Source organism: Amblyomma maculatum, chromosome 1 (assembly GCF_055883805.1).
Source record: "Amblyomma maculatum isolate TAMU_Amacu chromosome 1, ASM5588380v1, whole genome shotgun sequence".
NCBI lineage: Eukaryota > Metazoa > Arthropoda > Arachnida > Ixodida > Ixodidae > Amblyomma > Amblyomma maculatum.
Genome location: NC_139344.1, coordinates 340,145,265 through 340,168,908, shown reverse-complemented (window position 1 = coordinate 340,168,908; position 23,644 = coordinate 340,145,265). Strand labels below are relative to the sequence as shown.

Here is a 23,644-nt window from a genome sequence, read left to right as displayed (position 1 = left end):
GGCATGCTAGAAGGACTAAAACAGCTTTGTTTTTTTATTTTTGAGTTAATAAAGCTTGTAACCGTATGAAAACAAAATTTATGAAAAAAATGTACCGTCATTTTTTTTTCTTTCGTTTAAAGCTGATACTACTCATCATCATTACAATCCATAGCCACAATGGCTGCGCCCATGCGTTGAGGTGTTGTGTTCAAAAGCTACAACTGAAAGTTTCTGATTGACGCCAATGTCTTGTTTTGACATGGAGCAAGAAACATTTGGTTGACCTTAGAAGCTGCGAAGTTAAGCCTGAAAATGTTATCGCGCAGTAACCTACTTTTGTGGAAGGTTGTTTGTCGGTCACGACGGAGCGTTGCGAAGTGCCGGTGGTTGTGTAGCTCTTCTCGGGCAGAAATTGATGCAGCTGTCAAAGAGAGAATTTCTCGCGGACCTTCGCTTGGGTATTTCATCGCTAATTCGGTGGATAACGACACAGAAGCCGGAATAACATGTTCGACTGACAGTCCTCAACATCCGTACGTTTTAGCGGAGGACGTTCTTTCTAAAGGAAAGAAAGGTGAATTTCCAACTTGTACTGCTTGTCCTCAGCCTAGTTACTTCCCATCTGTTCGATGCAGCTTTTTATGCTGCTATTGACAGCAAGGTGCCGGTCAGAAGCGCTCACCTACTGACTCTGGATTCTAAAGCGACGCGATCGCATCCGAACGGACTCGGAATGCATCAGTTCGTGGCGTCTACGAGCCGTTTAAATGATTTCGTTTGCAAATCTTTAATGCATGCAACTATATTATCCTTGCCACTAGAAAATGTTTGAGAGACTCGCACTCTCCACGGTCATTTGGGGTGGACTGGGGTATTCCGAATAAAATGATTTCCTTGGCTGGTTACGTGCTAGCTAGCTCTTTCTGCAGTTTCATTGCGCTGAAACAGACCCCGCTTTGATTTACGTTTGTTGATTTACGTTTGTTAACCCGTCACTGATTGGGTTGCGCAGACAAGATACTGCTGCTCTGCATGGAGTCTAATTACAATTTTGCTCTCTACATGGGTTTGTTTTCCGTGAATATTGAAACTGTTCTTTACCTTTTCTTTACTTTTCTAGTGCATTTTGAAACATATGGTTGCCAGATGAACGTCAATGACACTGAAGTTGCCTGGTCCTTGTTGAAAGATGCTGGCTTCGAGAAGACCAACTCGGTCAGCGAGGTATATTTGACGATAAATTTCCTGCATAGAAATTTGCACACATTTTGCATTGTTTCAGGCGGACGTTGTACTCATCATGACCTGTGCTATCAGAGAGGGTGCCGAGGGAAAGATCTGGCAAAGGATCAGGCAGCTAAAAGCAGTGAAAAGATTGCGACATGAAAGCAAGAATGGACCGCTGCAAATCGGAATACTAGGTGAACCCACGTGTGTGACTCACTATCTTTTGATTTTAGTGTTTGTGATTGATTGCATGTGTGTATGATTAAATTTGAGTAAATAATTCTGTTTGTGCTATATAATTTGCAGAAAACTCACTACTCACTCTTCTTCCTGCAGAAGTAAGTGCATTTTTATTGTAGATAACATGGTATCAAATGCGGACCATGTTCCATGTGGATTCTCTGAGCAACTTCTTAGCTTTTGCGACCCTTGCATATGGGGATTGTGAAGACAAGTGATCCGATTATCACGAATGGAAGAAATATTTGCTGTTAGTCAGTGTTTTGACAGTGAAATTTGCTGCACTAAGCTTGAAAACACATCCTTGTTTATTTGACCAAGTTTTTTTTCTTTTAGTCTTTTTTTTTGTGTGTGTGCCTGAACTTATGTTTTTGCTTCGGATCTACATCTTTCTTTATATACTTAAAGGAGTATAGACACATAACTTTTGGGCTCGTGTTTTATCATTTGTAATGATTCCCAGGTCAATTCTGTACACGTATCACCACGTCACATTCACCTATGACTGCTAAACAATTTATAATCAACTTACTTTTCTCACCTGTTTCGGTTTCAACAGCCGAGCGATGGCTGTGACGTCACAGTCAAGTCTAGGTCACGCGAGGGATGAAAATAGAACAATATTATCATTGCTGTGTCATGTGAATTAACTACAATTATAAAGTAAGCCTGCCTCAAGAACGGGAACCACTACAAATGAAGAATCAGCGATCGTATCGTTTTTTCATGCCACGCATATTGATTGTGACGTCACAGCCATCTCTTGGCTGCTGAAACCAAAACTAGAAAATTCAATGATAAATTATTTAGTGGTCGTAAGGGAAAACTGTGTGTGGATCGACATACAGGAATGACTTCCGCATCATTAACAAGAAGAAAAATGCCACTAAAATTTGGTGTCCATACATCTTTGATTAATACTGTTTTCACAGCAAGGCTCAAATTGTAGAGGCACACTGCTGGTTGATTGTTCTTGGAAAGCATTCATGCTCAGCGCATAAATATCTTATGACCACTACCACCACCACCACCACCGTAAAGTGAACTTTTGTCGCATTTAAACAGTCAGTGTATTGCCCCAAGGAATTTATCAAGAGTCTTTATTTTCTGATTCGAGAAACATTTATACAAAATATTTGGACCGATAGCCTTTATGGCTAGTACTTGGTCCAATACAAAATATATCATTTAGGCAACCATATAAGTAACGTGCAAGAAAAGTGACAAAATTTTCAACGTTTAATTAAAGACAAAATGCAAAAGGCAATGCAACACAACAAAGTAATCATGTATCTGGTAAAATACAAAACAAGGCAGTTGGACAGCCACATTAGAAATGTACAAACCATCATTTCAACAAAGCAGAATAATGCATATTCCATATTCCAGATTTCACAACAATGAATTTGATTAATCTCTCACAGTATGCATTGTTATGACTTGAAAGATTAAAGTTACCATTAGAAGCATGTGTAGAGTTTACTAAAATAGAGATTTTATAGTTGTGCAGAGACAAAAATTTTGATACAGAAAGCTCTTCAAGCAAACTATAGCCGGGACGATTTAGGGAAGAAAAGGTGATTATTCTTAATGCTTCTTTCTGTAAATGTTGCTGCGGTATTAGATAAGTTATTAATAACTTATTAATATTAATAACTAGCGGTATTAATAACTTATTTGTCAATGAATAAATGAAAAATACAAACTGCATAATATGTTCCGGGGGAAGTGTGGTCTACCCTTAATAAGGGTGTAGCAGCCATTTGCAGCTTTGCCACAAACACTCTAAACATGTTCCCTCCATTTTAAATAGTTATCAAAAATGACAGCAAGATTTTATATTTGAATGAAGCCACGGCTTCAGTCACATTGTTGCTTAAGGAAATAGTAATTTGATTATTGTCCACATTTCGTCGTCTTGGTACCTCACAGGCTGCATGGCAGAAAGGCTCAAAGAAAAGCTTGTAGAAAAGGAGAAGGCAGTAGACATAGTTGCTGGCCCTGACAGCTACAGAGACCTGCCACGTCTCCTGGCAAGCGCCCGTTCGGGACAAGTTGGGGGTGAGAGGCTTCTTTGTACTGACTATGCATAGGCTGACATCACGGTATGCTGAGTTCTTTGTTGTCCAAGTGCATTAATTTCTCAAAAAACTTAACCACGATATGGCTCCAAATCCTACAAAGTGAGCTTGATGACAGCACATATAACAAAATTGAACTTATTTCTAAAAAAAAGAAAAAAAAAAGAACACCTCAATATTATCTGTTTGCGATGTTGTCTGCGCCATTTTGAAGACCAACCAAGTGGAAAACCTGAACACTAATTCCTTATAAGAATAAAGCCACATGGAAGCACAGCTGCAGGGGCTGTAGCAGTACACCCACGCTGTCAGATATATCTCACAGGTATGTTCTTTGTAAGCAGGGGTGGACAGTACTTTTCTGAACCTAATCGTATACAAATGTTGTAGCTTAAGAAATCATAGGGACACATATGCTCCCCTATTAAGGAAATGTTTATTAATGGCAGCAGGGATTCAGCAGAGGAATTATTCTGAGCTATGCCATGTCATGGAAATAATGTACTGTGGAGAGAAGCGTGAAAGCAAATATGAACTTGAATATAGCCCCGAGTTTATTGGCAATCGAAGTCCTCTTACTACCTTTTCATTACAGCTCCTATGTGATAGCTCATTTACTTGCAGTATCTTAGTTTGTCCTGTCTTATCCTTGTGCAGCATGAAGTCTATAAGACATAGGCACAACCTTTTCTTTTTTGCTTTGCAGGTACTTTAGTCTTGTGGTAACTTCTTATTTTTCAGTGACAAGTTTTCTGTTGTAGTGCCAGGAGGCCTTTTTTTGTTGTTGTTGGATGCTTTGTAGTTGTTTTCATAGTAGTAATGGTAGTATTAATAGGAAGAATCAGACAAAGCAATTCCCGCAGCTTGAACAACAACAGTTGCTGCTGTGATGGGCAAGGGTCACCAAGACCAATCATAAGCTCAAGTCTGTCTGCATCTTTCTCTTTGTGTGTTGAAAATAGCTGCCCTTACATTATTATGGTTGTTGTTGAAATATAATTTCGGCATGTGAGAGGGGGGCGCGCTTGCTCGGAATTTTACGGTATTGTTATTGTTGTGGTTGTCGTGCCTGATTTATGTTATTGTACCTTTATAGATTTAGGAATAAATTAATAATAATATTTTCACTTCTGGAAGGGGAAAGGGGGGGGGGGGGGGGGAGTGTGTGCATGTGAATGTAAGGGAGAGAAAAAGTAAGAGGTGTGAGTGAATCAAAGCTTATTACAACGTTCTTTTTATTTGTTGTTCTTTTTATTTTATAACCACTTCTTCAATGTCTCTCACCAGAGACAGCAATATCTTTAAATAAACAAATGATGCTGTATTTCTCACTGTTTTAGTCATTGCATAAATGGTAAAGGTGTCAGAGACATTTCCTATAGCGAATTGTGCCAAAGCCCGTTCGTCTGCACAAGTTCCCTTCACCTTAGAGTGTCATCATTTGCTCAAGCTAGGAAATTCAGTGCACTATCAGCTTGCTGTGCTCTGTGCAAAAGTACATACAGTTACTCAAAGGTGATATGTTGTGATAACCATCCAATTAATAACAATACTGCATTTCTCTTGTAGTGAATGTCCAGTTATCTTTGGATGAAACCTATGCTAACGTAGTGCCTGTCCGTCTGAAGGAGGATTCTAAATCTGCATTTGTGTAAGTGAATTTTGATACCTATAAGAGCACCAGCAATTGTTTGCTTATCTGCTGTGGAATATAAAGAAACAATAAGAAAATGTATGCCTGTTGGCAAAATTGATAAGTTACAACAAACAGGTGCAAATGGACAAACACAGAGCAAAGAGAAAGATTAAAGTGGCTCTCACTTATCAGCTGAATGTTTATTCAAACAAGAGCTATGCTATTCAGTTTTTCTTATTTCCATGTATGTTTTAACAGACTGTTAGTTGCTGGATGAGCACTGTTTATGTCTACCTCGTTTTTCTCTGTGTTTCTGTTCATAATCATTTGGATTGGTTTGGTTTGATTTATGGGATTTAACGCTCCAAAGCAACATCAGATGTCAGGAACACCGTAATGGTAAGCATAAGCTATTACGGGCAGCGGATGCCATTTTTAAAAAGCAATGTCTGCAAAGAAGACATTGAGATGTACAGCGTTGAATAGTGAATGTTGAATAGTGCAGTGGCATCATCATACTTGCATGGCATAACGTGGCAGTTCTTAGTGAACTGCACAAGGACAATTAGTACAATTCTATAAGGGTTGAGCTTATGCAGCATATTTCAGCTCAAGAATAGAGTACAAAGACTATAGATCGCTTTGTCAAAAAATGTGTGGAACTAACTGATGGCTTTGTGGTATAGTCATGCTTTTTTATGTAGTCCAATGCTGGAAACCATGAGCAGCGATCACGATGACGACTGGTGGTTGGCAAAAAAGATGTACCGAAAACAAATATAATTTTCACTCGCCAGACAGTAATTAGAATTTTTTGCTTAGAGTAACGTCCTTTTGAGTTTCACACTCAAGGCTTTTATGACACAATGCACGCCTAAAGCCCCTCAATAAACTAAAAGTAGCGCCAACATGTGAAGTTTGCCGCCCGCCTCCTCTCCTGCGCTCTCCGTCGTCGTTCGACCCTCTCATTGGCCGAGCGCCGTCACGTGCGCGCGCGCGCTTTTTTTTTTCTGGGCGTGCAGCTTCCTCCTTTCCAGCGGGGCGGGCGGCGCGCGCGCGGCACATATCGCCGTGTGTTTTGCTGCCACGCGGACTGCTACTAAATCGTTCCCGCTGGCTATTTAATTTTTTTTTTCAAGCATGTTGCGCTCTTTGGCCGGCGGCTGATAGAAGCACGGTGGTGAAGGCGAGTTCAACCAACGCAGACATCGCGTACAAATGGTGTCACGCACTGACAGTTGAAACCGAACCGTTTCAGCGCAAAATATAAAAAAAAAACTGCTACCACGCTTCTCAAGTTTCACGGTAGCTTACAATTCAGTCCAACCTGCAAAGAAACCACACAGACTGCAGCTTCCGCAGCCTAGTTAATTTTTTTTTTTTAAGCATGTTGCGCATCTTTGTCAATGGCTGACGGACTCAAGGAGGTGAAGGCAAGTTAAATCGACGCCAAAATCGTGTACGTATGGTGACACACCATGGCAGCTGAACACGACACCGTGTCAACGCCAAATATAAAAAAAAATAACTGCTCCCTCCCTCCCCAAGTTTACCGGTAGCTCACAAGTCAATCAAAGCTGCAAAGATTCCACACAGACTGCAGCTTCCGCCGCAAATAGTTAATTTGATCTGCAGGTGAAGTTGAAAATACATGGAAGACAGCTGCTGCCACACTTCTCAAGTTTACCGGCAGCTCGCAATCCAGTCAACGCTGCAAAGAAACCATACACAGACTGTTCCAAAATTGTTCCTGTCCGCCGCCTAGTTACAAATTCTATAAAGCATGCCGCTGAGTGGTCAAATGTGACGAACTACGGACACACGGAGATGACGGCGAGTTGAACCAACGCCGAAATCGCGTATATGTGATGTATGACACTCACAGCTGAAACTATTCTGGCGGGAAATCCCTGTCAACATTCGGTAATTATGTTTCAGCAGTGAGTAATATTTTAACCTGATCACATTGCGACAAAATGCAAGGCTCTGGTGAGACCCGGCGCACGGCCGCCTCGATCGGCGCGCGCGCGCGGCGCTGATCGAGACGGCTGTGAAGGGCGCCTGCTCCGGAGAGCGCGCGCTAGTCGCGCACCCCGTAGGTGGAGCCACGGTCGAAATGCGAGAGGAGGAGCGGCGCCGCCGGAGGAGGAGAGAGGAGATGGCGCTACTTTTAGTTTATTGAGGGGCTTTATGCACGCCTCGTCGACAAAAGTTTTAGTGGGCACTATCATCGCTTCATTCATGGAATTCTAAACACTGTGACGCCATCTAGTGGCAAAACCTGAAAGCATGCCTCTCGCGGTGCAAAAAGAGGAATGGTTTTTATTTAAGGACTCAGTAGAGAGAGCGCAAGGTATAATAAATTATGACAAGTGCTCCTAGAAGAAAAAATTGCCCGTACGAAAATCAGCGATAATTTGCTGACATGTAGTCACATGGGGTACTACAGTGAAAGTAATAGAGTTTCTCCACTAGGTAGCGCCTCAGTTGTTTTTACGCAATTTTCAACGGCAAATTAAAATTGCAAAGCCTCTTTTCTTTGATATTGTAGTGCTCGATCTATAATATATGAGGCAAGGTCTTTTCATCTCCACCGTAATCTGATGACATTTTTGGCCAGTGTTCTGTCCCTTTAAACATTTTATTTAGCCTGTTTCACTGAAGCAGCTTATGCGAAAGTCAAAACTCTCTCTCTGAGTAACCCACTAGTGGCCTTTCTGTTTGGTCACTGATGGCTAGCAAAGATCTGTGCATGATGAGGGCACATGGAAGAAAAGAGGATTGACATAAGTAAAGAATTCAGACGCTCTTTCTTGGGTGAAAGTAAGATGCGATGAAAAATGTTTTCAGTCTATTGGGCTGTCTATCCACGCAATTTTTTTTTTTGTCAGTAGCTCGTGGGTCTTTCGTGTGCAGGTCCATCATGCGTGGCTGCAACAACATGTGTTCCTACTGCATAGTGCCGTTCACGCGTGGCCGAGAACGAAGTCGTCCTTTAGCAACCATTTTGGATGAAGTGAGGGCTCTTTCAGATCAGGTCTGTATTTGCAATTTTCGTATGAATTATATGTTGCCTATTACTATAATTACTGTGTTAAGTTGGCTTGAGTAAGAAGAACTAGCTGGTCTAGTTGATTTGACATTAGTAAGGGTCATGAACAGTGCGAAAAGCAGTGAGAAAGTGAGTGAGAAAGGCTCCAAGCCGTACCCCGCAAATTAATGGTTATGGAGAGGAATGGCATCAAAGACATAAAAATCTCCTACTGTGCATACTCAGGCACCACAAAAAGGGCTAAAAACGCAGTATTTATTCAATGGTTCAGTAATATCATATGCCTCCAAAGATACACTACTTCTTTTTGTGCAGTAAAATGGAAGGCTTAATAGAGCACTTGTCTCCCATTTTTGTGATGTAGAAAGCTTATATAATTTTGCAAAATACCTTATCCCTGTACTTGTAGGCAATATGCGTGTTTTACAATCGTGGTGAGCAGTCTTGTTTGACTTCACAGACTCGACAGTTCACATCGCAAAATTGGGAGACTAGTGCTTTTGTAAGATTTCTTTTGGGCTGAATAAGAAAGAGATTAGGTGTCTTTACCAGCATATCACTGAACTGCTGGGATAATTCATGTTTGTTTCTTTTTTTTGTTATCTCCGTGTTTTTAGTTTGTTTTCTATGCTGCCTGGGTGGCACAGTAAGAGATTTTTATTTCTTCGATGCTTTTCCCCTGTCGAGGCTGTGAAATGAAATGCAACTCCTCGGCTGGATAGCAAGATGCGCGCTGTCTACGAATTCCGGGACAAGCTATCTTGCAAATTTGTAGGGGCTTTCAACATTGCAAAATTGAGAGACAGGTAAGGGGCTTTCAACATTGCAAAATTGAGAGACAGGTGCATTAGTAAGCCTTCTGTCTTACTGCATGAGTAAGAAGCACGGTGTAAGAATATATTTAGGTGCTGACACTGCGCCCAGCAGCACGACCAGATCTTTTTTGCCTCTCCATGTGCTTCTCTTGAACATGGATAGATGATACCATGCCACGGTGTTTATACCAGTAGCTGAGCTGCAGCAGCAGTAATGCAAGTGTAGCGGGATTGTTCGATGTCCTGGCGTGTACGTGTGCTTTGTTAAGTGCGACAAGGGCTCAGAATGATTTAAACTGCTATCAGCACGTAATAATTTTCTGCTACTTCGTGCTTTACATGCTGGCACTGCGTGAATGGATGGAACAGCAGCGTGAACGCGGCCCCGTAATCCATCCGAACTCGTTATCGAAATGCATTCATTTTCTAGTGTTTTTTTTTTATTTTTTATTTTTTTATTTTATTTTTATTTATTTTTCTCATTGGTACGACTGCTAAGGCGCAAGCTAACTATTCTGCTACTTAAATATAAAAAGGGCCTCTACGGGCATGTTCCCACGGTTGAGTAAAAGAACCTAAGTGTGCATACAAGCATTGCTTGAGTGGTGTAATGCACTGACGCTGTGATATGATGTCCGCCGTATAGAGGATATAGTTAACTTCGGCCATCTGGGGTCTATTAATGTGCAGAGAAACCTCAAGGATGTTTCCGCATTTCACTTCTGTCAGAAAAACTGCCTTCGCAGTGGGAAATAGAACCTGTGCTGTTGTGCTGTGCTGCGGTACACCTCCGCTGCTATATGCGTGAGTGCTGGGTTCAAAAGGAAACCAAGCTTGCATTTGCGTTGTTTTAGTGGATATTGCAGTGCAGTATTAACTACGCAACACAAAAGTCATTGCTTGAATTTTCCTGCGTTTCTCCTGTTAAGCTCAACGTTTACGAGAATACAGACAATGCCAAGCGGTTGTCTACCTGAAGGACAGATTGGCGTGCAGGCGCAGAGGTAAAATGTGCGACTCTAGATTAGAATTACTGGATGTCAGTTGAGAATAATTTCTGTTGCCTGTTAAAGCGACTTGTTCACCTCAATAATTTGGAGCTATGAAATACTCCACTGAGCGTTCTCGAGTCTGGCAAATTATGCAGCTGCATATTGTTATAAACGCTACCATCAAGTCTTTTGCCTTTCATACCACGACGTTTTGTGGCACTAAAATGTACAGCAGGTGGAAAGAACTGTGATTTTGCCGGCCAAAATTAACTGATTCACTGCCACGGCAGGTCGCACATGGTGCGTCTATGCAGGTGCTACTTTGAAACTTGGTTTCATCCATATAGAAGCCCAAAGCACCATTAGCAGCTTCAATTGTTTCATTTGCTGACCTCGTGACCTTCAGGCTTTTAAGCCCGAGGATAGCTTAGAGATCAGGGAGCTCGACTGCTGAGCCGGAGGAAATGCGTTTAGTACCGGCTGCGGCTGCCATGAAATAACCCGAAAGATGCCCGTGTGCAGTGAGGAATCCCATGTGGCCTAATTTTGATCCCTTCATTGTGGCATTCATTAATGCCCATGTGCCGCTTTAGTACTTCGAACAGCAAAATTTATATATTTTTTTTGCCCAAATAGCCGTTCTGTGGAAGAAACATATTTATTACAAATAGCCTTTTTGTTACAATAGCCACATTTTCAGCGTATATTTATATTATAATAATAATATATTAATATGTTTTATTATAGTAGCCATTTTTATTACAAGTGCTGCTCCTAGGGCCGTATGACAGTGGCGGGTGCAGGTCGCTTGCATGGCTGCTTGGCGCACATGTTTGCAGATCGTAGTTTTCTAAGAGGCTTTCTTGAACATGTCTCTTTACTCAGATATTTCGGACTTGGAAAACATACTGGCATTCGCCAACAGCAGCACAGTTTCTTCTTGGGTACATTTAAAACTACATTGCCAAAGAACTTAGTGTAGAACGATTTTGATATCATATGCTTAGGGAAGTGCTTCATGCAGACATGTTCGCTAGGTTGCAGTATCCTATGTGCTATATGCTTACCAGTATCACTCAAGAGGAAAGTATACAACAATTTCATTTTACCTGTACTGACCTGACACTTGATCCAGACTACTATGGTAGCTCTATCTGCAGTTGGGTACCTCTTAACCCATAATAACGTATGGTCTGTTTCTGGACCCGGCTGGACTTCTAAGGTGTCCGACAATAGCAGTTAGCACATCACAGCCACCAAATACATAGGCAAGCGATGACCGTCCGTGGCATCGGCCTGCACCATCGAGCTTGTGCAACAGTCATTGTGACTGATCCAAAACCGCGACACGAAAAGGTAGTTGTAGCAGACTTTATGCACGGTGCCTGCCACAACATGGAAACTGACGTACACACCTTGTGATGCACTCTGACAGCACAAAACACGACAAACGCACCGAAAACAGCACTGAAAGCTGGCTACGCTGCTTAGCCGCGTGCGCCGTCCTGCAAGTGAACGGACACTGTGACACAACGCCCCCGCCTCGCTGTGTTCGGTGCATGTACTAGAGGCGAATACAATCTGAGCACACTCTCCACTGTGGCGAGCAGTGAGTGTGATCGCCATCACTTAAATATTGTTATACCGTGGTAAGAAATTACGCATCTCTGCCGGCTATAACTTAGCTGTTGTGTTAATCCTTCTTCTTCGTGACACCTGGGTATGTGCAGCAAAAGATTTTTATTTCTGCGTCACCGTTACCATTGCTCTTAAATAAATGCTCATTTGCAAATTAATGCTGATTGTGTGTTGTCTGCCTTTGTTCTTATCTATCACAATTTCACTACGCTTAGTATATCAGCTTCTTGTTGAAACATATACATATGTAGATATGTGCTGTATAGCATAATGTTTTCTTGTAAGAGAAGACTGCAGTGTGTATTCTTGCTTATTGTTTTATCCATGCCATTCGTAAGTAAATGTCTCCTTCACTTGCAACTGTCTTGTGCATATAGTACACTCACCTCTCAGTACTTTGAACTCAAGGCAGACCTAAAACGTTTCTCTAATTTTGCGCAGTTGGATGCAAAGGAAAGCTGTTATTTTTATTCACTTTCTGTTACGAGACTGAGGTATTAGTCGTGGTTCACATTAAGCAAGTTCGAATTAATGATGTGCATTTGGTCGAATGGCTTTTTTTATGGTATTGTAACCTCCTAAATTCTTTGTCCTGCATCAGGGTGTCAAAGAAGTTACGCTGCTGGGACAGAATGTAAACAGCTACCGGGACACATCAGCCGAAAGCCAGGCTCTGATTGATCGCAGCAGAGATGGCCCAGCAGTGTTGAGTCGTGGCTTTCGCACCATCTACAAGCTACCCTCAGGTGGTTTGCGATTTGCCGATCTCTTGGACAAGGTCTCGCAAATTGACAGAGAGATGCGCATCCGCTTCACCTCGCCTCACCCCAAGGACTTCCCAGACGAGGTAATTGTCCCTCCTTGTCTCATGTCTTAGACGCTGCTGCCATGGACAGGAATAAGAAAAAAGCCTTTGTTTAATAGTTAGCATTACAAGAGACCCTTCATTCAGGGTCGTCTTCCTTTTATTTTTAGTCTTCATAGTGCTGTTATGCTTCGTCTGACCTTGTTTAATCATTCAAGAAACATAGACAAGACTTTGGGATAGAGCAACATAGGGCTGTTGCGCATCAGTGTCCTGAAGTTTTAACCCTGTCCACGTTTCTTGAATAGTGCAGAGGTACAATTCCATGCAACAAATTTACTAGTTCAGTTTAGGCTAACCACAGCCAACGGCTCAAGATAAAAGGAGATAACACAAAGAGATGCAAACGCAGCGGACATGTCGATGTTATCTGAGAGGAAGCGCGTAAGAAATGCGAGCAACATCTGATCGACTGAAGCAAAGCTTCTGATGCATGATGCACGAACTCTCTCACGCAGCAGCAGTCCACTTCTGTGTCAATTGCCCTTCTTTTCTTTCTCTACTCCGCTCAAATATTTCGGCGTCTTCTTTGTCTCAGCGACCTGCACTGCCTTCTTTCCACGTCCATAGCTGCCCTATCGCTCACCTGTACCACACAATACCAAAGGCATAAAAAAAACTGGCTTTTCTGACCAGTATGCTAGCCTGATGGTGAAGGTTGTTGTAGCTGTCCTGAGCAGTGAGAAAAAATCATATTGCATTCATATCTTGGTTTCGAATACTGCATGAAATGCGTTTTGAAACCGACAAACTGATGAATTGGCAAAGAAAATTCCCGTTACATTCGTGGAAGTACCTACTGCGGGTCTGCTAAGATTGTGCCTTGACTCAGCCATGCAGGTTCAAAGTCAAGGAGGGATTTTCTCTTTCTGGTTTTGGCTAGAACATGTGTTAAGGCTACTTGATGTAATTTGTCAGACATGGTGAAGTTCACAAAAAACATTCGTAAAGCTAAGCTTAGTGGCTTAGCGCATCAATCAGCATGAGCCGAGTGGTGTTTGCTGGCTAAAGGTATGGAGTGATTGAAAGCACCCAGTCTAGGCCTGGAATGCAGACGGTAGGCTTTGTTCTTATCCCTGCTCTTTCCCATAGCTACCATGTTGAGCAGTTCGAAATATTGTCATGACCTGCGGCACGGTGCAGTTGCCGAATGATTCAGGCTACGGGCGGCTCAACCGATGGGAGCCCCCAGTGCATGCAACTACCCCCTCCCCTTTGACCTAAAAGGAAAGTGGAATGAAGGAGTAATTGCTCATAAGCATTCACCCCAGCACCAGCATACGGCTACAAAGGAAAGCTGTGCAGCTTTATCAGAACCTGAGTAGTTGAGAAAAATTTACATCTTTACTTGTAGTTGTATGGCTATCATTGGATGGATTGTAATGAGTAATTACTTGTTTATAACAAACCTGCTACACCTTGAGGGACTCTGCTAAACCATATGACATTGGGCAACTTTTGAGTGACGCAACCACACATTGAATTATCAGCTACCATGTACAGGTGCCTGTGTGTTCTTGCTTTATAAATAACCTGTGCATGGATGGAAATTGACGCGGTTATGCACAACACTAGACAGTGGCTGTTTAACATCTATGATGTCAGGCTTTGGCGATAGCTTAGTTGTTTAATGCAGCTGCCAGAGAAGCTCATATGTTCACTTTGCGATAGGTTTGAATCACATTCGCAGCCGTGTGGCATTTATTCGTTTTATTTATTATGCGCCCATCACATGGTGCGTAACGTCATGCTTCGAACAGAGCAGCTTCAATGCCTCTAGGCCTCATACCAGGAATTCGCCGCCACGTAATCTTTCATTCTGTTCATGCCCTATAGTTTTGCGCATGTGCAAACCACAAGATTGCGCTTTGGCAAGTGTCATGCAGATGTCATTGGTTTCTCTATGGGAGCCCACTTAAACCTTAAGAGATGCAGCTCGCGCTGCAAAACACGCACAAGACAGTGGTCGGGACAAGCACAGAGTGACAGCTTGTTTCATTAAATGTTCTCCAGTCCATATTTATTTTTTTTAAAAATGCAACGAGTATGTGCAGCCACAAAGCATGTAACACTGCATAGACAACAAGGCAGGGTCTTGCAACATCTTATTTGGAAATGTGTGCTTGTGATCTTTCAGTAAAATCACTCTAACCCACATATGTTATTCTTTTTTTTCCAACTTTACGGTGCCTGATTTTGCAAATAATATTTGTGATTATGGGCGACATAATAAAATGTATGTGAGGGAAAGTAGCTGATTGCAAAATTCGCATGTTGATGTTGACTTTGCAGGGAACTCAATGGTGTGCATAACGTTTTTTGTGTTTGTTGGTGTAGTGATCATTATTTTCTTGTGAGCGATTTCTTTGTGAAGACAAGAGTGCAGTTGACGTTGCAGAGCTTTGAGCGGACTGCATTTCTTCTCATTTTGTATTGGTCCTTTGAACACAGCAAAGGATGCAGCGGAAGCCTTTAACATTGTGTCTACTTCAACATAACCCGCATTTGTTTTTATTCATACTAACCTCTACCACTTTTTGGAGATATAGGAGTCCGGATTTTGCAGTGTGCTATAGCTAAGGCCCCTAGGTTCCCGCAATTCTGTGATTCCGAAATTCCGCTAAAAATTACGTAGTTATCATTTTTCTCCTTTCTTATACTATTGTTGTTCAGAATGTGAGTAGAATCTACAGTTTGATGGAAAGGTGACTGTTTTAAATTATTTTCACAAATATAGAGCAAAGAACAAGTTTGAGAACTTGGAAGAATTTTAATTAATTTTTTTTTGTCTATTAATTCAATACAATAATACAGAACTATAGTCCTGGGGACATGACTAAAGGCAGAAGACTGCCAGGCGAGGTAGAGCCAGTAGCACTTACCTGGGGCAAGCAGCCATCGACACTCAGGCACAGGTCAAAGCAGCTATATTTACAATTATTTTTACAAACGCAGTGGTGTTACTCTTTTGAGATCAAGTCTTTCAATTTTTTTTAAACTATTTTTAGTGAATGATTGGATAGCAGTTCAATAATACCGGCATCTGACAGCTCAATCTCTGATATCCGCAGTTGTTTCAGGATCGGGGCTTTATTATAGAGCTCTTCCTTAAATCATGGGCACTTCTCTTTTCCTGGTACTGTGTTTCAAAATCTCTTTTATAGGACCAGTACTGCCAACAGACTTCAATACTCAGTCTGTATGTGTATATATTTTACGAACTTTGAGTAATCCATACGATTTAATGCAGGGCGCTTTTTTTTTGCATCGACAATAGGGCATATATATTTGTTTTCGTCGTGGTAAGCCACAAAAGGCAGGAGCATCTAGGGTGTGAATGTATGAGAGATTAATGTACATGTCGTTTTGAAGTAGCTGGACGATAACACCTTTGTCTGTTTAAGATACCTATACTATAATCAAGAAAGATCAGTTCTGAGCACTTCGATGTCCACCTTTCATGACTTATTTTTTTGAGGTCTGATATATGCCCACACCTTGAAATTTTGAATAGGGAAGTGTATGCATTTTCATACCTTTAGAGCAGAATACTACTTACTTCATCTTGTCTATGTTCAATTTGAGGCAGTCATATCCCAGCCATGAAGTAAAACAAAGCATCCGATCATTTGCCTCTCTAAGCAATGTATATAAATCTTTTCCAAAAAAGAACACAACAGTGTCATTTGCATATATAACTAAGTTTGAAGCTTCTGGCATATTAACAATATCATTAATGTGTATATCAGAAATAATACTGGCCGGAGGACGAACCCTTGTGGTACTTCATAAGACACATTATTTGTTTGAGAACATGCATCATTGATTTGAGTATATTGCGCACAGGAAGTTAAATAACATCTAAGCAAGGTCAAAGCTATACTACCACGCATACCATAATGTGGAAATTTTCCTGAGAGTATATCATGCTGCACGCTATCAAACTCTTCTGAAGTCGAGGAATGTACCTAGAGTTAATGCTTTATTTTCAATATTATGTAGAATTTCTGTTATTGAAAGTAGTGCTGCTTCTGCAGACTTGTTTTTCTAAAAGCGAAAGTGTTGTTTTATTATAATCTTTTGCGAGTTGAGAAATCAAACGCGACTTTTGTTTGTGATATGTTCTGCTGTTCTGACAAACATTGAAAACATAGAGATTGGCTTGTAATTAAATTCAAGTTGAGCACTAGTTCCAGTTAGTTTATATTGTGAAACCGCTAGTGCTTTATACACATCCACAACACTTCTATGGCAAGACAGAACACTGCAAGTGCACAATATCAGTGTGTAGCTGCCAAGACCAGAACTAGTAACCTTGTGCAAGATTGCGTTGGCATGCTCAGGATTGCTAGTTCTTTTTCCCAAAGTACTACTGTGCCCTCATTGCTATTTTCTGAAGAACAGCGCAACTTGGACAAGGACGGAAGGAAGACAACACGTCCTTGTCCAAGTCGCGCTGTTCTTCAGAAAATGGCATACCAACTCGTCCAAGCATCAGTTCTAACAACCCTCATTGCTGCTGTGGCATGCAGAGCACGCTTGCTTGTTTTCTCCATACGGGAAAAAATTCTTCCCCAAATATTCGCAAGGGTGCTTGCAGGATTTTTTTGTGGGCACTCTAAAATGATTTGCAGTATCTCGTAGGCCAGGTGCTATTGACACGCACAGCTTTACAAAAGTCACTTTTCCATAGGGCTATATGAGCTGGCGGATTCAGCAAATTCAGCGTGCATTCTGTTATCAGAAAAAGAATGAGCGTTTTTGTACTATCGACGTAATCCTGCGCATGGTTACTGGTTCTCGTCCTGGCAGCTTCACACTGTTATCTAGCACATTCAGTGTTCTGCCTTATCATAGGAGTGTTGTGGACATGCATAAAGTACTTGCTATGCAAGTCACCAAATGGGCCTCCTTTATGTATAGTCATTACGTGAGCAAATTTTATTTTAGTTTGGTCAGAGTGCCAGCTACTCGGGAATGGATTCTGAATTTTCTTTACAAAGAAAAAGAGTAGAGATATTGTTTGCCTGTCTCCCACAATACGCCCTGATGCTCTCCCTCTCACTGCACGTGTGGAACAGTCATGCTAGTGAATTGGAAAGAAGGAGAAAGTATTGTAGGAGAAGGCTTGCTTTGCAGAAATTGGCCAGACTACCTGCTGGCATTAAAATCAATGGGGCAAGAAGTTGCAGCATTGCTAATTTGGGAGGTTCCATAGATATGGTGCGTTACATTCTTTCTCTTTGCATCTGCAGGTGCTGGAAGTCATTAGAGACAGGGACAACATCTGCAAGCAGATCCATTTGCCTGCCCAGAGCGGAAACAGCGCCATCTTAGAACGCATGAGGAGAGGCTACACTCGTGAGGCCTACCTGGAGCTCGTTCACCGGATACGTGACGTTTTACCAAGTATGTCCGCCTTCTTTGTTAACTGTGGCCAGTGAGGCACTTGCAACTTCAGCAGGGCAGGAATGTGCTGGAGTTGTGCTTTGTACTGACATGAGATTTCCTGACCAATTGTTTTCTCACAGCAAGTTGAGTGGTGATTTTTGTATCGCTCAGTAGAAAGCTTGCTTAAATACTATATGCCACGGTTGGTTAAGCATTACAGACGATGCACACTTTTGCATGGGGAAGCTTTAGTAGGGCTTCTGTCACTTAGGAAATGCTATTACTGAAAAGCTGGTGCAGTTTGGCCTTTGTGATCGCTTATGGTGCGCTGCTCATTAGATTGTAGTGCCCTCTTGGGTGGCGCCGGGAACCCGGATATCGCGCGCCACGTTGCGAACAAAAATAAAGACAGCGCCTGGTCGTGGCTCGTGCAGCCTCTGCAGGCAGTCTTTATTTTCTTTGCCAGGCGGCACGCGATATTCGGGTTCTTGGCACCTCCCAAGAGGATGCCACAAGATGTTTGGCACATTTGACATTGCACTACTGCAAATGACAGATTATTGGAACAGACTGCAGCACTAAATGGACACCGAGATGAGACAAGAAAGGCGATGCTGTCTTTTTTCACTGCCCTTTTTTCAAACACGTACCAACAGGCCCAATTCACCGCATTGGCGGATTATTTCCTTCTGTGTGACAAAACATGTTGGAAAGAAAACCCAATGTGGCCCTATACAGAATATGGTTCTGAAACGTCGCTTTTGCACAAAACTTGACAAATTTGGAAGTGGTTTACTAGGTAAAAGTAACTATACATGCTTCGCTTAGCATTGAAGTAGGCAGTATGTTTTTTGGAAGTGTACTTTTCTGCAATGTTTATACTAAAGCTCAGTGAATTGAGTAAAAAGCAACCAACAAGAGTAGTATGCCTGTAACTAGAAGCAGCTTATTGTGCCTGGCCGGCGACTGGTTGGGTGCTTAGCTTGCCCATGAAAAAGCTCTTACTGTATAAATGAAGGCGAAAGTCCAGTTTTGTCTGCCTAGAATGAAGGACATGAGTGAACACAATAGAATATTGTGGTGATTTCTCCGAGAAGGCTGAATGAAGTTGGCCAAAAAAAAAGAAAGTGTTTGTAAACAAACCTTGCATTGGAGCCTGGCCTGGTTCTTTCTTTCTACAGCACTTTTCCGATGCTGATTGCAGAGAATTAATGATCCAGCACATAGCACATGAGCCTTTATTTGTTGCTTACCAGTTGTACCTCTCCCTCTCTTTCTCTCTCCCTCTCTTTTTCTTGCTCGGCTGTAGACGTGGCCCTCACCAGTGATTTCATATGTGGCTTTTGTGGTGAGACAGAAGAAGCCCACCAAGACACCATTTCTTTGGTCAACCAAGTGCAGTACAGCGTGGCCTATGTGTTCCCTTACAGTCTTAGAGAAGTATGCTTGCTATCAGCATTTGTATACCTTGTATTTTCTGCTTTATGTTTCCTTAATTTTATTATGCCAGTTAGGTTCTATTCTACAAACTTAGCAGGCATGATGTGCGCCACATTCTTTTTACATCAGGCGCTCAGGTATTGCGCAGCATTGGGTTTCTTACTAGCGTCGTTCATCCGTAGCATTTCAGAGTTCGATGTGTGCAAATGTTTAATGAAGACCTCTGCCAACACTAAACATATACCATCAGCGTCACATGAAATATGAATCACACAACTAAATTGCAAACACACGCGCGCACACACACACACACGCACGCGCGCACACACACACACACACACACACACACACACACACACACACACACACACACACACACACACACACACACACACACACACACACACACACACACACACACACACACACACACACACACACAAAAGCATTTGCTGCTGGAGTAGAAATATAGATGGCATCTATAAACACATTTGAAAAACGGTCCTTACAACCTAAATGTGAAAGTCACCTGTGTTCATTCTTCCTTTTTTTTTTCTTTTTTTTTAACACATGGTGGAGCAATTACCGGCAGAATAAGCAAGGCTAATCCCACCTGTGGCAAAGAACAACTCAACTAATACCTTATCTTTGTGTCTGATTTGATGTTGATAGTGCATAACAGTACTATACTTTGTAAAAAGAACACAGCACTGTGATGTGCCAGTTAAGAAATTTAATGTATTTCGCAACAAATGCAGCACATGACATAAGATAGTCAGAGGGAAGGAAATGCAGGCTTCGCTCTAGGTCAAGGGCCTTTCTAATTGATTGACAGTAGCCCTGACCTGTTCCAGATGCAGCTACCCTATTCTCGCAGACTTCCCAGTTTCATTTGCCCACCTTAGGCTGTGCCAACCCCTGCTTGCATGTGCCTTCCCATGAAATCTGCTTCTTATCTTAACTGACCACTGGAAAGGGTAACATATCGGTCAAGGTTTGACAAGGCAAGTGAAATATGTGGGAACAATAAAATTCAGAGGGAAGCAGTGGCTCCGACCTTGTGCAAGGCATAACATAAACATAACATAAACATAACATAAACATAACATAAGCATAACATAACAAGCATAGTGCCTTGTGGGGGGTAGCATTTTTAGGCTGAATGTAAAGGTACTTTCAAATGTTAATAGCCTGGCAGGCCTTGACAGTAGTGTTGTTTGCTTTTTGGTCGTACTTTAGCAGCTTTTGCACGTTGAGCTCAAGCAGTAGTTCATTGTGGAGAAAAAAAAAAGTGTTGCTAAATGAGTGCTAAAATAAGCTTTGCGCCGCTTTGCAGAAAACACACGCACATCGTCGTCTGGAAGATGACGTCCCGCTCGACGTTAAAAAGCGCAGAGTTGGAGAAGTGTTGGCCGTCTTCCGTCGTCGTGCGAAGGAGCTCTTCAATCAGCAGGTTTCCTCTCACCAGCTCGTCCTGGTTGAAGGAGTAAGCATTGCTCACACCCCTTGTGTTGCACGCAACTGCTAGCGGAAACGGGTTTTGTGCCACTGATGTACTTGCCTTTCTGGAGCTCTGCTGTGTTTGTCTCATTTGTGGAGACATTTTTTATGAAACTCGAATGGCAGGCGAGCAGTCCATGCAAACCTTTATATCTAGTGCATTCTTAAATCATAGTTTTCAACCTTATAGAGAACAGAGGTATGTGTCAGTCAATCTTTGCTTTTGTGGTACATGTTGGTATGGTATGTATGTGTTTGGTGTGTGTTGGTATGTATTGTAATTTCAAGCTTAAGGTTACAGAGGTGAAAATTCACGGAACGAGAAGGTCTTCAGTCTTGTTATTGCAACTTCAGTCTCTCTCTCTATTTTTGTGGCAGCTTTTATAAATGGCACCACTACAATGCACCTTGATACCGGAACACAAATGGAGAGTGAGATACTTGCACAAGTGCGAGCAGCATACAGTAAACTCTCAGTTATAAGAATGTCGGTTAAATGAATATTTGAGAATAGTAAACTTTAAAAAAATCCGTGGCAGTTTTTTACGCATTCTGTGCAAAAATGTAGCAGTTAAAAGAATTTCAGAATAGTAGCAAATTTCTGTTGAAGGAACAGACCGGTGGACTCGGGATTATTTTTGAACTCAGTTCAACTGAGTTTTGTGCTCTGCGGTGCTAACATAGTAAAGGTGCCTAATATTAGGAAATGCCAGCACAAATCCATTCTTTCCCCCAGCACAATGAAAGCGGGTAAGGGGAACAGCTTAGTGAGATAATCCAACCCTGACAGTTGTTGTGTGTCACCAACTGGATTCCAACTGTAAAAGTTGTGACAATAAGCTCGTTACCTCTGCTGAATTTCGAGCAGTTTTGGCAATTGTGTCCAGTGTTCATCTTGAAGAAGAGTGCAATGGAGAAGAGGTAAATGCAGAGCCAGATTAAAACCTTGTAGCTCTAGCCGAGGCTGTAGGATGCTTGGGAAAGTTGCGAGATTTTGTGTCTCAGCAACAAGCTGCGCCCAAGGAAAGCTGTCCATGCAAAAACGGACTGTGTGGACAGCTTTGTTGCATCTTACACTTCAACAATAACAGTGCAAGCTAAAAAAATATTCTTTCTTTTTTTCTTTTTTTCAAAATGCGATAGGCAGCACTGTCACCAGTAAGTGCTGTATACGTATATGTCAATATATGTAACTTCATAAATTGCATTTAACAATGTTGACAGAATGTATTTCATGCCCTGTGTTGTTCCATATTCTAGTAGATATTTAGTAGATATTGAGTTGAGTGAACCATTTTTCCTGGGGTCTCTTAAAGTTCAGTCAGTTGAGAGTGTACTGTAGTGTTGTTGATGCCTGAATAGTGTCGCTCTTGATCGCCCATGCTCCACTTTTTATTTCCTGATTCTTATCATTCCAGATTAGCCGGCGTTCGCCAGAGGACTTGTTTGGCCGGAATGACAACAATATCAAGGTTATATTCCCCAAAATGCATGCTTTAGAGCACCGAGCGTCTTCAGTCAAGAAGCTGATTGAGCCCGGTGACTACATAGTTGTCAAGGTATTGTTGGGCTCATTACAGCCTTCAGTTGTACTGGCGCGTGGCAGACTGACTTCCCTTGCATAACAGCTCACAATGTTCCCTTGCCTTAGTGTTTCATATTCTTGTGCCCCGGTTTTCATTGCTTCCAGATTGAAGAATGCTCGAGCCAAGTGCTGAAAGGCATCCCTCTGTACATTACTTCACTGCAGCAGCACACGGCCGATGAAAAGGCGTGTTCACGTGCAGCACAAGGCTAGCCTTTGTGACCACTGTCCTGTTGCTCGTTATTTATCCACAAATGCTGTGGCTTTCTGATGCTGGTTAATAAAGCCTGCATGTGCCTTGGAGCTGGTATGTCTTTTTTATGAAGTGACCTTCTGGGCTTTTAAGGCGAAAGCCTTTCTAGGCTCATGGAACGAAATCCCGTGCGCGGGAGTTGTGCACGAGATATGTGCGCGAGATCTGTCATATTCCGCGAGATTCCGCGAGATGTGTTTTTGTTTAACGTTCCTGTCATCTGCAATCCCACACTTGAACGTTCGCCAAGGAACGCCACACGACAGGAGCGATGGTGTACCGTCCAAGCTCACACTTGCCGAAGAAAGTGTGACAGATACTGCACCTTTCCTTTCCTGTAAACCAATTATATGTAGCTCTGCAATGAACGCTGATAAAAGCCAAACAATGAGAGGCAAATTATAAGAGAGGAAGGGTAGACTTTCGCCATTTACCTCTTAACAGACTTGTAAGAGGCTCTCTAAATTTTTTTTTTATTCTCACCTCTCATGTGGATACGAAAATGAAGTCGTCCAAGAAAATACAGTGGGCTGCCTTCAAGACGAACATGAAGGGATCAGAAGATTTATTCATCTATCAGAAGTTTGTCTGAATAGAAGTTCCTCCCATAAAAATATGTGAGCACATTATAGTCCGATACAACTAAACAAAAAGCAGCTGATTCGCCTCAAACGAGTGCCTCCAGCCATTGGTGCCTTGACCGATTTTTATGACGCTATGATTAAGCTGTTATGAGCCCCCCTTTTATCTGCCAAACCCTGCATTGCGCTCTCTCCAGCATCACACCGCAAGGCCAGCGCCAGCTGCTCTAACGGACCTGCAGGATAGAGGTGGCACATGGGACACTAGACAGAGGGCTCTACTCAGAAATAAAAACACAATAAAAGTTTCCTCCTCCTCCTCCTGCATTGTCAGGCTAGCAAGTCTAAGGGCATTATCTATGACAT

At 42.1% G+C, this 23,644-nt stretch overlaps 1 protein-coding gene across 2 annotated transcripts; it reads left to right on the top strand.

Moving 5' to 3' along the window:
- Positions 1-156: 156 nt before the first annotated feature.
- On the top strand, positions 157-22,747 carry LOC146207583 (CDK5RAP1-like protein). 2 transcript variants are annotated; one of them, XM_084588828.1, is made up of 12 exons: positions 157-556; positions 1,103-1,206; positions 1,265-1,403; positions 3,382-3,510; positions 5,100-5,181; positions 8,083-8,203; positions 12,265-12,510; positions 17,784-17,937; positions 19,229-19,359; positions 20,696-20,845; positions 22,278-22,418; positions 22,550-22,747. In XM_084588828.1, the coding sequence occupies exons 1-12, from the start codon at positions 295-297 to the stop codon at positions 22,655-22,657; spliced, it is 1,767 nt and encodes a 588-aa protein (XP_084444954.1). In that variant the 5' UTR covers positions 157-294; the 3' UTR covers positions 22,658-22,747. The 2 variants fall into 2 exon arrangements, with proteins under 2 accessions (XP_084444954.1, XP_084444961.1); XM_084588835.1 differs by lacking the exons at positions 157-556; positions 1,103-1,206 and adding an exon at positions 1,516-1,547 and having other exon boundaries at positions 1,264-1,403.
- The last annotated feature ends 897 nt before the right edge of the window (positions 22,748-23,644 follow it).

Excerpts from the sequence above, each read along its gene's own strand:
- LOC146207583 (XM_084588828.1), top strand. The coding sequence starts at position 295 with ATGTTATCGCGCAGTAACCTACTTTTGTGGAAGGTTGTTTGTCGGTCA. Across the intron at positions 5,182-8,082 it reads GATTCTAAATCTGCATTTGT|GTCCATCATGCGTGGCTGCA; the intron begins GTAAGTGAATTT and ends TTTCGTGTGCAG. Across the intron at positions 17,938-19,228 it reads GATACGTGACGTTTTACCAA|ACGTGGCCCTCACCAGTGAT; the intron begins GTATGTCCGCCT and ends GCTCGGCTGTAG.